At 39.9% G+C, this 13383-nt stretch overlaps 1 protein-coding gene across 1 annotated transcript in view; it reads left to right on the top strand.

Moving 5' to 3' along the window:
- Positions 1-8556, top strand: part of LOC126262676 (uncharacterized) — a 152116-nt gene extending 143560 nt beyond the window's left edge. The window contains exon 11 of the mRNA XM_049959450.1: positions 8410-8556. Within this exon, the coding sequence (XP_049815407.1) occupies positions 8410-8468 (59 nt within the window). The 3' untranslated portion in view covers positions 8469-8556. The remainder of the gene's footprint in view (positions 1-8409) is intronic.
- The last annotated feature ends 4827 nt before the right edge of the window (positions 8557-13383 follow it).

Here is a 13383-nt window from a genome sequence, read left to right as displayed (position 1 = left end):
CAATTTTCGTGTGGTGCAGTGGAAAATTCTATAAAAGTTCCATGTCCTGCACATTGATCTGACAACAAGATATAGCAGTAACATTCAATTTAGAATCAGGACCAACACGAAGCCGAGAAAGGACGTCAGCATTTGAATGCTTTGACATGCATCAGTGCAGTATTTCATACTGATACTTGACAACAACAACATTGTAGCTTCTGAGCTGTGTGTGGTTGGACAAGTTTAGATGGATGAAACAGAGACTGAAGTGGTTTATGGTCCATCACTAAGTAAAACTTCTCGCCAATCAGATAATGATGAAACTTTGTCATGTCATAGATAATAGCAAGCACTTCCTTCTCGATTTGGGGATAGTTACGTTGAGTCTTGGCCAATAAGTTGGAAGCGGAAGTCCTGCAAACTAAATTTGTGTGAGAGCACAGCTTCGATGTTGTACGAAAAAGTATCTACTGCTAAACCCATAGGCTTAGTGGGATCAAAATGAACAAGGCATATGTCACTTAACAAGGCATTTTTTTTAAGTTTCTGGAATGCATCCTGACACTCTCTGGTCGAAACAAAAGGCACATTCTTCTGGCACAAAAGATGCAACAGAGTTGCAATATGTTGGGTATAAATTGGAAATAATATGTCAACTTCCAAAGAAATGACTCCGCCACACACCGTCAGGCGGCTTGCGGAGTATGGATGTAGATGTAGATGTAGAATGACTGCAGTTCCATTACATTTTGTGGAGCAGGGAAGTCACAGATGGCCAGTAAATGTGATTGAAGGGGATGAACACCTTGGCTATTATCAGCATGGCCTGATTACTGAATTTCAGTCTGAAAAAGGCACATTTATCAAGGTGACCCATAAAACCTGTAGCTGAAAGTACTTGAAAAAGCATACAAAGGTTACTGGTATGTTCCTCCGGAACACATCCTGACACCGCAATATGTCCAAGTAATTTGAACAGAGTGGAAATTTTTTTGTAAGCTGTTGTAGGTATCATTGGGAAATAGCAGATAAGGAAGCACTCCCAAAGGGTAAGCACAAGAATTTGAATAATCCTAAATGTGTGTTGACCACAAACACTTTCTGAGATTCCTCATCTAGCAGTATTTGCAAATACACATCATATAAGTCAATTTTGAAAAATAGTGGCTTGCCCCATGCCTGTCCATTAATTCTTCTGGGCAAGGCAACAGAAAAGTATCAATTATTGTTTGTGGATTCACAGTGGATTTGAAGTCAACACAAAGACGAAGTCTTCCAGAAGGCTTTGTAAGATTAGTATGGGAGAAGCCCATTGACTAACTGGGTTAGGAGCAATAACACCATTGTCTTGCCATTCTTTAGTTTCACTTCCAAGTTTGTCTCTAAATGCATGAGGAATGGGATGCAACTGAAAAAACCGACACTGCGTATTGTATTTCACTGTAACGTGCACCATAAGATTATTTGCTCTGCCAAATCTTTCAGAAAATAAATCAGGAAACTCCACAATCAGTTGAGTAACACTGTCTTTTGGGTTGAAAGCAGAAACAGAAAGTACCTTGTCTTAAAATACAAAGAAAAAATAAATGAAATTGTCTAATCAAAAATATTTTCACAGTCTCATGAATACAAAATTGTAAATGTCATTGTTCTGGTGTACGAATGGAAAGTGGCAGGAAAACTACATGTACCAAGCACTAGACTGTCCTGACTATTATACACAGTTAGTTGTGTGCAAGATTTTGTCAACTATAGTGAGCCCAAATGTTCATAAGTGCCAGTGTCTGGCAATGACTAAGTTCATAAACAGTTTGTTTGACTTTCATTGCGCAGCGCTTGGGAGGGGAGAAGGCATATCCTGAATTTGGTCATTACCAGTGCCAGTTTAAAAAAAACTACATTCACTCTGTGAAAAGGTACTCCACACTTATGAGAGTGAACGTGGGTAGAGTTCTTTCCCTGTTGCAAGCACACAAACTGTACATGACCTGGCTTTCCCCAAGAAAAGCATGAGTAGTTTTGTCTTGTGCTGACTCTTGTTTATTGTATCCACGGCATGGTGGCCTGTTTGCGTGCATTGGTTGGTTGCAAGGCCATACCTGTATGTCACTTTGTGTTACACTGCAGACAGGAGGTACCTCAAAGTTTTCCACGGCACTATCATATGAGTCCTGATGTTCAATAATTTGTAACACTTGTTCCAAAGTAGGATCAGAATGTTTGAGAATTTATTCACGATTCCTGCTATCAGGCACATTGTACATAATGGCTTCATGAATCACTGCATCACTATAGTGCTCTGTCCACAGCTACACTGAAAATAACACTGTTGTGTCAAACCTGGAAGTTCAGTGACCCCCTGGTGGTATGTCTGTTCTGGCTTTTTCCACAATCGAAAGAACTTGTAACAAGCTGCAGTAACCTCTGCCTGATCCTCATCATACTTAGTTTGGGTGGAAACTAAATCTTCAAAAACTAGCAACTCTGGCCTATTGTCGAGAATAACTTGTGAGTGAGGTGGTAAACTCCGGTGCTGGCCATTGACAAGAAATAAGAAAGTTTCACAGTACCTTGAAATTGATGTGTAGCACAGTGAGCATCAAACTGAGCATACTACTCATTCCATTCCCTTTGTTGTTCATTTAAAGTTCAGAATGCATGGAGGCAGTGCCATGGATGTGGCTGACTGTTGTGGCAGAGTTGATGCAGCCACAGCTGCTGGACTGCCATCATCAACTGCGACATTTGGTGGTTCTAAAACTGAATAAACTGCATTAGATCAAAACCAGCAGCACCTACAGCTATAGGCACAGGTGGTGTAGGTGGCGGGTAAGAGGCCATTTTAATAAGAGCAGCGCTGCAACACATTAAGTATAAGCAATTTACTTATACAAATAGTGAAAGCATTGTGGCTATCTGCAAAAAAGACACAATTAGTAGCAACGCTCCTCTGAAAGAAAAGAGAGAATCATTAATGATGCACTGTGATGGAGCGACAAAGAACAAAGACAGCATTGGTTCTGAAATCCCTGTTGCCATATCTTTTGTCAGCTACTGTGGGAGTCAGCCCCGACACAAACAAGGAAGGAGAGAAGTTGCAATGGCCAGTGGCAGGAATCCAAAATGATCTATAAATACACTTTCAAATTAAAAGAAGTCTTTATTTCTAAAGAGGAAAGAAACATAACTTAATTTCTTGTTATGAAGCATCTTCCTGTGCTGCCTGTGTCCAATTACATTTACTCTGTATTACTTTTCAAGAAACAGGAAATGAGACACTTAAAGTAGTAAAGGAGTTTTACTATTTGGTAGTAAAGGAGTTTTACTATTTGGGGAGCAAAATAACTGATGATGGTCGAAGTAGAGAGGATATAAAATGTATACTGGCAATGGCAAGGAAAGCGTTTCTGAAGAAGAGGAATTTGTTAACATCGAGTATAGATTTAAGTGTCAGGAAGTCATTTCTGAAAGTATTTGTATGGAGTGTAGCCAGGTATGGAAGTGAAATGTGGATGATAAATAGTTTGGACAAGAAGAGAATAGAATCTTTCGAAATGTGGTGCTACAGAAGAATGCTGAAGATTAGATGGGTAGTCACATAACTAATGAGAAGGTATTGAATATGATTGGGGAGAAGAGGAGTTTGTGGCACAACTTGACTAGAAGAAGGGATCGTTTGGTAGGACATGTTCTGAGGCATCAATGGATCACCAATTTAGTATTGGAGGGCAGCATGGAGGGTACAAATCGTAGAGGGAGACCAAGGGATGAATACACTAAGCAGATTCAGAAGGATGTAGGTTGCAGTAAATACTGGGAGATGAAGAAGCTTGCACAGGATAGAGTAGCATGGAGAGCTGCATCAAACCAGTCTCAGGACTGAAGACCACAACAACAACAACAACTTTTCGCAGAACACAGGAAAAGTATCATCTTTGTATTACTCAGTACTGATGCTCTCGAAGTCTGCACCTGATGTGAGGCCAACCAGCGATGGGCAGCTGGCTACATCAACATTGACAGGGGGCACTGAACTCTGTCTTCCTGGGGGTGTGGCACTGCCCTGTCTTTCCATTGACACATGGGTCAGTGCCTTCTCGATGCCACTTCGCGGTGCTGCACTGGCCAGTGTGCAATTGATGCGCTAGGACTGCACAGAGATTACTGCTAAAACATTGTGCATGAGTTAATAAGAGTGAAAAACTAAGTTCATTATATGTAATTGAAGTGGGACAGGGTGGCAAAAAATAGACAGGTCAGAAAATGAAAGATGCTGAAAATAAAGATGGAGGGGAGGAAGGAGTAATTACTGTGAAGAAATGCTGGGACAGAAGAAATCAGTGCAAATTAAGGCCAGGTGGGGGGCAATAACAAAGGACATGTTGTAAAGCTAGTTCCCGCTTTCCAAGTTCTGAGAAACTAGTGTCTGCTTGTGTTTGTATATGTGCGGATGGATATGTGTGTGTGTGCGAGTGTATACCTGTCCCTTTTTCCCCCTAAGGTAAGTCTTTCCGCTCCCGGGATTGGAATGACTCCTTACCCTTTCCCTTAAAACCCATGTCCTTTCGTCTTTCCCTCTCCTTCCCTCTTTCCTGATGAAGCAACCGTGGGTTGCGAAAGCTTGAATTTTGTGTGTGTTTTTGTGTTTATTAGTGTCTCTATCAACATACCAACGCTTTCGTTTGGTAAGTTACATCATCTTTGTATGGGAAAAATATATCTAAAAACAAAGATGATGTAACTTACCAAACGAAAGTGTTGGTATGTTGATAGACACACAAACAAACACAAACACACACAGACTTACCTTAAGGGGAGAAAAGGACAGGTATACACTCGCATACACACTTATATTCATCCGCACATATACAGACATGCAGACATATGTAAAGGCAGAGAGTTTTGGCAGAGATGTCAGTCGAGGTGGAATTACAGAGGCATAGATGTTGAATGACAGGTGAGGTATGAGCAGCGGCAACTTGAAATTAGCGGAGGTTGAGGCCTGGTGAGTAACGGGAAGAGAGGATATATTGAAGGGCAAGTTCTGATAGGTTGGTGTTGGTGGGAAGTATCCAGATAGCCCAGACGGTGCAACACTGTGCCAAAATGTGCTGGCCGTGCACCAAGGCATGTTTAGCCACAGGGTGATCCTCATTACCAACAAACACTGTCTGCCTGTGTCCATTCATGCGAATGGACAGTTTGTTGCTGGTCATTCCCACATAGAAAGCTTCACAGTGTAGGCAGGTTAGTTGGTAAATCACGTGGGTGCTTTCACACGTGGCTCTGCCTTTGATTGTGTACACCTTCCTGGTTACAGGACTGGAGTAGGTGGTGGTGGGAGGGTGCATGGGACAGGTTTTACACCGGGGGCGGTTACAAGGGTAGGAGCCGGAGGGTAGGGATGAACCAAGAGGTTACGAAGGTTAGGTGGACGGCGGAAAGACACTCTTGGTGGAGTGGGGAGGATTTCATGAAGGATGGATCTCATTTCAGGGCAGGATTTGAGGAAGTCGTATCCCTGCTGGAGAGCCACATTCAGAGTCTGATCCAGTCCCGGAAAGTATCCTGTCACAAGTGGGGCACTTTTGGGGTTCTTCTGTGGGAGGTTCTGGGTTTGAGGGGATGAGGAAGTGGCTCTGGTTATTTGCTTCTGTACTAGGTCGGGAGGGTAGTTGCGGGATGCGAAAGCTGTTTTCAGGTTGTTGGTGTAATGGTTCAGGGATTCAGGACTGGAGCAGATTCGTTTGCCACGAAGACCTAGGCTGTAGGGAATTTTGTGTGTGTGTTTGTGTTTGTTTGTGTGTCCATCAACATACCAACGCTTTCGTAAAGAAACATTCCATATGGGAAAAATATACTAAAGACAAAGATTCTGTGACTTACCAAACGGGAAAGTGCTGGTAGATAGACACAATAAAAAAACACACAAACACACACACAAAATTTCAAGCTTTCGCAACCCACAGTTGCTTCATCAGGAAAGAGGGAAGGAGAGGGAAAGACGAAAGGATATGGGTTTTAAGGGAGAGAGTAAGGAGTCATTCCAATCCCGGGAGCGGAAAGACTTACCTTAGGGGGAAAAAAGGACAGGTATACACTCGCACACACACACACACACATACCCATCCACCCATATGTCTGCTTGTGTCTGTATATGTGTGGATGGATATGTGTGTGTGTGCGAGTGTATACCTGTCCTTTTTCCCCCTAAGGTAAGTCTTTCCGCTCCCGGGATTGGAATGACTCCTTACTCTCTCCCTTAAAACCCATATCCTTTCATCTTTCCCTCTCCTTCCCTCTTTCCTGATGAAGCAACCGTGGATTGCGAAGGCTTGAAATTTTGTGTGTGTGTTTGTGTGTTTTTTTTATTGTGTCTATCTACCAGTGCTTTCCCGTTTGGTGTTGGGAAATTACCCACTTACTATATTCAAAAATTCATCTAATGAGTAGAAGGAGTTGCCATTAAGAAATTCTTTTAATTTCCTTTTAAATGCTATATGGCTATCTGTCAGACTTTTGATGCTATTAGGTAAGTGACCAAAGACTTTTGTGGCAGCATAATTTACCCCCTTCTGAGCCAAACTTAGATTTAACCTTGAGTAGTGAAGATCATCCTTTCTCCTAGTGTTGTAGCCATGTACACTGCTATTACTTTTGAATTCGTTCGGATTGTTAATAACAAATTTCATAAGTGAATATATATATATTGTGAGGCTACAATGAAGATTTCTAGCTCTTTAAATGAGTGTCTGCAGGATGATCTAGGATGAGCTCCAGCAATTATTCTGATTACACGCTTTTGTGAGAAGAGAAACACGACTGTTGAGGTAGCTTAGGAGAAGGTGGGATAGTTTTAGAGGTGAAGTCTGGCATGTTGTTGCAGTTTGAAGTTGGCTTGACAGATGATACTATCCAAGGAAACATGAGGGGCAGATAACTGCAGGATTTTGTAGAAGGATAAGTCTGGTGGATTGGAAATTAGTAAATGAGGCATATAGGTCACAGATTAGCTGGGTAGGTGCAAAAGATTGCTGTATGTGAAACTGTAAAAGAGCATGGTGTAGAGTAGCATTACATCCAGAAACAGAGACCTTCAATTTTAGGCCTTTGGGAGTAGCTCCAAGGGACAAGAAGGTTTCAAGAAACAGGATGTGGGACCTTAGTTTTGATAGGGCAAAAGCATGTTTTTAAGAAGAATGGATGTAATATGTGATGGGGTCATCAAGCCAAGAGAGGACAGTTCAGAGTGTCAGAAATGATGGGAGTGGCAAAAATGAAAAGCAGAGTGTGGGAAAAGATACAAAAACAGAAGAAAAGCAAGGAAAACATTAGGCAAAATCAGAAAAATTCATTAAAAAATCTTGAAAACAGACAACAGTTAACAAGAGATAATGAGTGGGTGAGAACTTCTCATCAGAAAGGTTATGGTACACAATACTGACAATGGAAGAACTCATGGAGGTCAACCTCGAGGATGATCACTTTGGGTTCTGGAGAAATGTAGGAACATGTGAGGCAATACTGACCCTATGGATTATTTTAAAAGATAGCTCGAAGAAACATTTATAGATTTACAGAAAGCTTTTGACAATGTTGACTGGAAAAATTCAAAATTCTGAAGGTAGCAGGGGTAATATGTGGGGAGTGGAAGGTTGTATATAACTTATACAGAAACCAGTCTGCAGTTATGAGAGTAGAGGGAAGCAGCAGCTGAGAGGGGAATGAGACAGTATAGTAGCCTATCCTCTTATCTTACTCATTCTTTATATTGAGTAAGCAGTAGATGAAACAAAGGAGAAATTTGGAAAGCAAATTAAAGGTTTGGGAGAAAAAATAAAATGTGACACTATAATTCTGCCAAAATTGCAAAGGACTTGGAAGATCCATTGAACAGAATGGATAGTGTCTTAAAAAGAGACTACGTTACTAACTATGACTACGCATATCACCAACTGTTTTATTGAAACCTCCTGGAAATGCTCTTACTGATACAGATATCGTGGCATGACTCAGAACTCACACTACCAGAGTAAATCTCTCCTACTTTCTGAACTTCATAGAACCCATCTTTCAAACCTTGTTGAATTAGCACTCTCAGAGGCAGGCATACTGCAGAGGGATGTTCACTGTTTTGAAACTTCCTTGCAGATTATAACTGTTTGTATTGGATTGGGACTCAAATCTGGAAATTAGCTTTCACAGGAAATGCTCACTGTGCTATTTCTACATGACTGGTTCTTGCAGGGCTTCATGAGGAAAGAGATGCCATTCTTTCTATCATTCTTGGCAGTACATATTCATCATGTTTGTTCACAGTTTCTTTATTCATTGCTGATATATTTCTCTAAAACTGTGACCTCTTTTTGCTTAGAATATAAAAAGTTCAAAACTTTATTTCATATTACACTCTTCTTTTGTTTTTAGGATATGACAATCCAGCAATTCAATTGGCAGATGAACCGAAGTTATCTACAGTTCTCTAGCAGTCCATGAAAGTAGTAAGTTTCGGTGAAGATTTGCTTTGTACAGTTTTGTCTATAAGTGATCATGTAAATTATTTTTGTAAAATAAACTTCTTTTAAAAAAAATCATGTGTTTGCATTAAATCTCAAAATTTTTCAGATACACTTACATAATAAACTGTCAGTACTGAACTATTTGTCTACCAGATAATGCTACTGATATTTTGCATAGTGGTGCCTTGACATCATTTAAAGTAATTTTAAATTTCTGTTTAGGCAATTTCATCCTTTTTCTCAATTTTTATCTTGAATACATTGCTTGTACACTGAAAACAGTGTAAACACAATAATGAAGGAGCAAGAAATTTCCAATAAGTGGATAGATATTAAGTTCAAGGTAAATTAATTTAATAATTACTGTTAATGTTAAAAGAACATGCAACAGATTAATAAGGAATATACAAATGAAGATACCAGCACATGGTACAGAAAAATTTAACACAGTTTTCATGAAAATACAAGTGACTGCAATGCATCAGAAAGGGGGAAACCTTTATAGGACATGCAAGAAAATTAATGCAGACAAAATTAAGCTCTGGAATCAGAAACAAAATGAACAAACATTCTTTCAGATTGGACTGTTTCTGTCTGCAAACAGAGAATATTTTCAGCTGAATGAGTAGCATTTTTTCAAAACTTGAAAAAAGCAAAAAAATAAATTTTTGAGATAACACATTTTTTTTTAAATATCAGACCAAAATACTAATTACATACATGAGATAACTGAACATTTATACAGCTTTTTGAGGCATGATTTCTATTGCATGTTTGACTTTTCTAAAATTGTCATTGTTTATTTTGCAATAGAGGGACAAAGTTTCCAACTTCCTTCAAAAGTCAATAAACAGCAAAGATGGAAGTTAAAAGTTTTGTTACTATAGACATTCAAACTGTTTTTTGTAGTTCTTTTTTATCCTTAATATAATTACAAACATAGTTACTTTAGTGTTCATTTTGCATAGAAATACCATAATGTATGACACTTTATACTTTCTCATAAATGTTTGATAAGCAGAAGTGCAAAATAGCAACAAATGCTATTGAAATACAGTACGAGATACTGGCTGCATCAATATTAAACTGGAAATCTATTTGTCACTTTCAACAATGTTCTTATAAAACTCTTCTGCTTTTCTGGTACATTAAAATGCCTCATAAGCTTGAAGATATACTGTTTCTTTTCTTTGCTGAACATGTTATTTTCCAAGGTGGCTCCTTTCCTCAATTCCTTGCTACAGTTTCTGGATTTCCATACCTCTTTCTTTACAGGACCTCCATCGTAAGTGTCCAGTAGTGACAACAATACCTTCTTCTTACACTTTTCATAAGCCATATCTCACTGAGCAATTATTTTAACAGGCATCTTAGATGGTGGGGGTTTTAATGCACTGGGCTCAAAAGCCTTTGCTTCCCAATCTTTATTTAGCATCTTGGCAAAGCCATGTTGTTCAACACCCTATTGAATTCAGTCGGTGAAAGAGTATCTACCTTCTTTTGACAGTCTTTGTCAACTCCACCGAAAACACCGTCAGAATTATAGTTTGTCAACTCCACCAAAAGCACCATCAGAATTATAGCTTTGAATGCCGAAATACTGTACCAGCTAATTAAATTTGCTGCTTTCTTCCATGAAGGCCATTCATGTGCTCATCATTGTATTTTTATTTTGACTCGCACAAGAGTAAGACAACAGATTAATTTCATTTGGACCATTTTCTGGCTGAGACACCTCAAGGTTTCTGAGGAAATTCAATAGAGCAGAGGTTACTTGGCTTCAGCTTTCGGTCCTTCTGTTTCAAACCAAGTGTAAAAAGCAATCCTTTCCTTTGTCTGTGCTCAGGAATGAATCATAATGAACAAACTGTATAGCCAAACCTATCTTGAGTTGAATAATGATTCTGTCTTACATCAAAACATACTTTATCCCATTTGGATTTTCCTTCTTAATTACTGCACAGAACTATTTTGTATGAGATTTGTGCAACCTTTGGTTTGTTACTTTGTCTTCTTATCATGCTTCTTTTGAGTGTCTGCCTTTGGACGTCAGTGATGGTGCTTGAAATGCTGTTGGCCATCTTTTTTCCTTATGCTGTACTTCTTCGAAGTTTGTTCTCCCTGGCAAAGCTGGCTCACATTGAGCAATAATCAGGAGTTAATGTTGTTATGTGAAACACCAATTTATTTCTATTGTTGGCTCTAGAGGAAAGTGCTTGCCTATAGTTTATACTTTTTTTTTTAAAGAAAATTCTCTCACATTATCACTGACAATGGTGTCTATGTTGTTATTCTGCCTTCATATCTTTCAGAATCAAAGCATAGTTTCTGTTTATCAATTTTTGCTTTAAATGGCAGAGAGCAAATATCGAGTTCTGCAAAAACTTGTAGTTTTCAGTACCTTATAGAATAGCCATGCGATCTAATGCATGGCTTTCTGGGAAGGAGTGCCTGGTCCCCGGCACGAATCCGCCCGGCGGATTTGTGTTGAGGTCCGGTGAAGCAGCCAGTCTGTGGATGGTTTTTAGGTGGTTTTCCATCTGCCTCGGTGAATGCGGGCTGGTTCCGCTTCAGTTACGCTATGTCGGCGATTGCTGCGCAAACAAGTTCTCCACGTAAGTGTACACCACCATTACTCTACCATGCAAACATAGGGGTTACACTCATCTGGTGTGAGACATTCCCTGAGGGGGTACACTGGGAGCCAAACTGCACAATAACCTTGGGTTCGGTGTGGGGTGGCGAAGGGGTGAAGTGAACTGCGGTAGTCATTGTGGGATTGTGGACCACTGCGGCTGCGGCGGGGACGGAGCCTCTCCGTCATTTCTAGGTCTCCAGTTCAAATACAATACAATACCCTATAGAAACAAAACCATTTCAACAAGGTCAGGCATGGCAACAAGCTTTATTTGTAACTGCAAAAATGTAAATTTTTAACAACTAAATATTTACTGACTTTTGGAAAACACTATTATGAAAAGACTAAATTGTTACTCACCATAAAGATGACACACTGTGTTGCAGACAGGCACAACAAAATGACTGTTACACATTGAGCTTTCAGCAAAAGCCTTCTTCAGAAAAGAATACACACACACATACACAAAAGCAAGCACACCCTTTACGGTGAGTACCAATATATCCTTTTGATAATACTGTTGATATTCAAACTGGGACTTTCCGTTGTAAGTATGCATAGCTTCATCCTAACTCTTAGTCAGTGCTGTTTTTCAGGGGGAACGCTGGGGGATGCGTACCTCTAAACTTTTTCATTGACAAAGTATCTTTCTTACAATGTTGAGAACTTGGAAGAGTGCCAAACATTTTTTTCATGGACGTAAACTTTTTATTGCATTTTTTCATGTTGGTAATTGCAATACGAACAATACCAGTGCAGTTTTTGGTGAGAAAAGCGATGTCATTGACTGTTCCAAGCATTTCGAAGCTGCGGCAACTGTTCTCGACAACTGAATTGCTGGCAGCCAGTTCAACAAGCATGTAGTGCCCTCGCCCACTAATAGTGGGCGATGGTAGTGCTAAACGGATATGCGTACGCTCAAATGCCGAGCTACCAATAGATGTCTCTACGGTCCTGCTACCATGATCCTTCGCAATTCATTGCCATCTTTGTTTTGTTGTTCTTCATTCGTTTGTGTTTGCTGTTCCTTTCTTGTCAGTTGTGTGAAGTTTTACAGTGTGTCCTGTCTTTCGTCGCAACTTGTAAGTTAAGTTGAAGGTGAGAGATGAGCAGAAAACTAACAAACTATTTTACTTGTTCTCCTGCATCTAAAAAAACAAAAACTGTCAATAATTCATGTGTGAGTGAAAAGTCAGGAAGTTCAACATCAGTGGATGACGAAAATGAAACTGTAAACCTAAGCACTGAACCTACATGTGCAATTGCAGTGAACAAACATGTGCATGATAGAAAATTAAATGATCATCCAAAATGTTGGACTTTGGAACAAGAAATTGCATTTTGTGAGAAAAATGACTGGTTGATCATTTCAAACAAAAAACTTTTCTGCAGGATTTTCAAAGAAGTAGGAAGTTTAGGCATAGAAAGAAATAAACAAGGCATGAGCATTGCACAGCCTTGGGCAACAGTATCTGTGTCATCTTCAGGTGATTCCAGAAAAGAAGAAACGGTTTCTTTGCATAAAGTCAACTGAAGAGTCCAATACAATTTTTTTTGTAGTTCGACATGCTGATGATGTCACGGCTAAAAGCCGTATCCCATGCTTCAGTTATAAGTAATTTTTGCTGTATTATATCCAATGTCAGAGTGCCCTCAAACTTTTTTTTAGAAAAAAATCACTGCTCTTAGTCAAATTGTACAGAGACAAAATAAATAATGGAAAGTCCAGGATGGAATAACAACAATATTTCGAAAATGATAGATAGCTTCTCACCACATAGAGGAGGTATTGAGTCACAGAATGCACAGTGAAATAACTACTAATCATTTAAGCTTTCAGCCAAAAGGTCTTCTTTGAAATAGAAATCACACACCTTTCAAACAATTCACACATATGGCTACTGCGTCTGGCTGCTATGGTCTGATTGTAGACTGCAACTATGACTGGTACAGGCAGCGCACATGGGCGGGTGGTGGAGGAATGGTGGAATCATTTGGTGGGGGTGCGGGGGGGGGGGGGGGGGGGGGGGAATAGCAGGCTAGGGGTGGGAGAAGGTGTTGAGAGTCTCTATGAGACCCCCAGAGACCAAAATTACCCTCCGAACCTTGTTCTTGATACAGACCTTCCATGCCGTAACTCTCCAGTCCACTACCACTTCCCACATACCCACCAACTGGCCACAATTCTGCACCCTTCTCATGATTCAATACCACTCGGGACTGGAGGAAATGAATCACAATGTC

The sequence above is a fragment of the Schistocerca nitens genome, chromosome 6 (genome assembly GCF_023898315.1).
Source record: "Schistocerca nitens isolate TAMUIC-IGC-003100 chromosome 6, iqSchNite1.1, whole genome shotgun sequence".
Taxonomy (NCBI): domain Eukaryota; kingdom Metazoa; phylum Arthropoda; class Insecta; order Orthoptera; family Acrididae; genus Schistocerca; species Schistocerca nitens.
The sequence above is the reverse complement of the archived record's forward strand: the minus strand, read 5'-3'. Positions and strand labels throughout refer to the sequence as shown.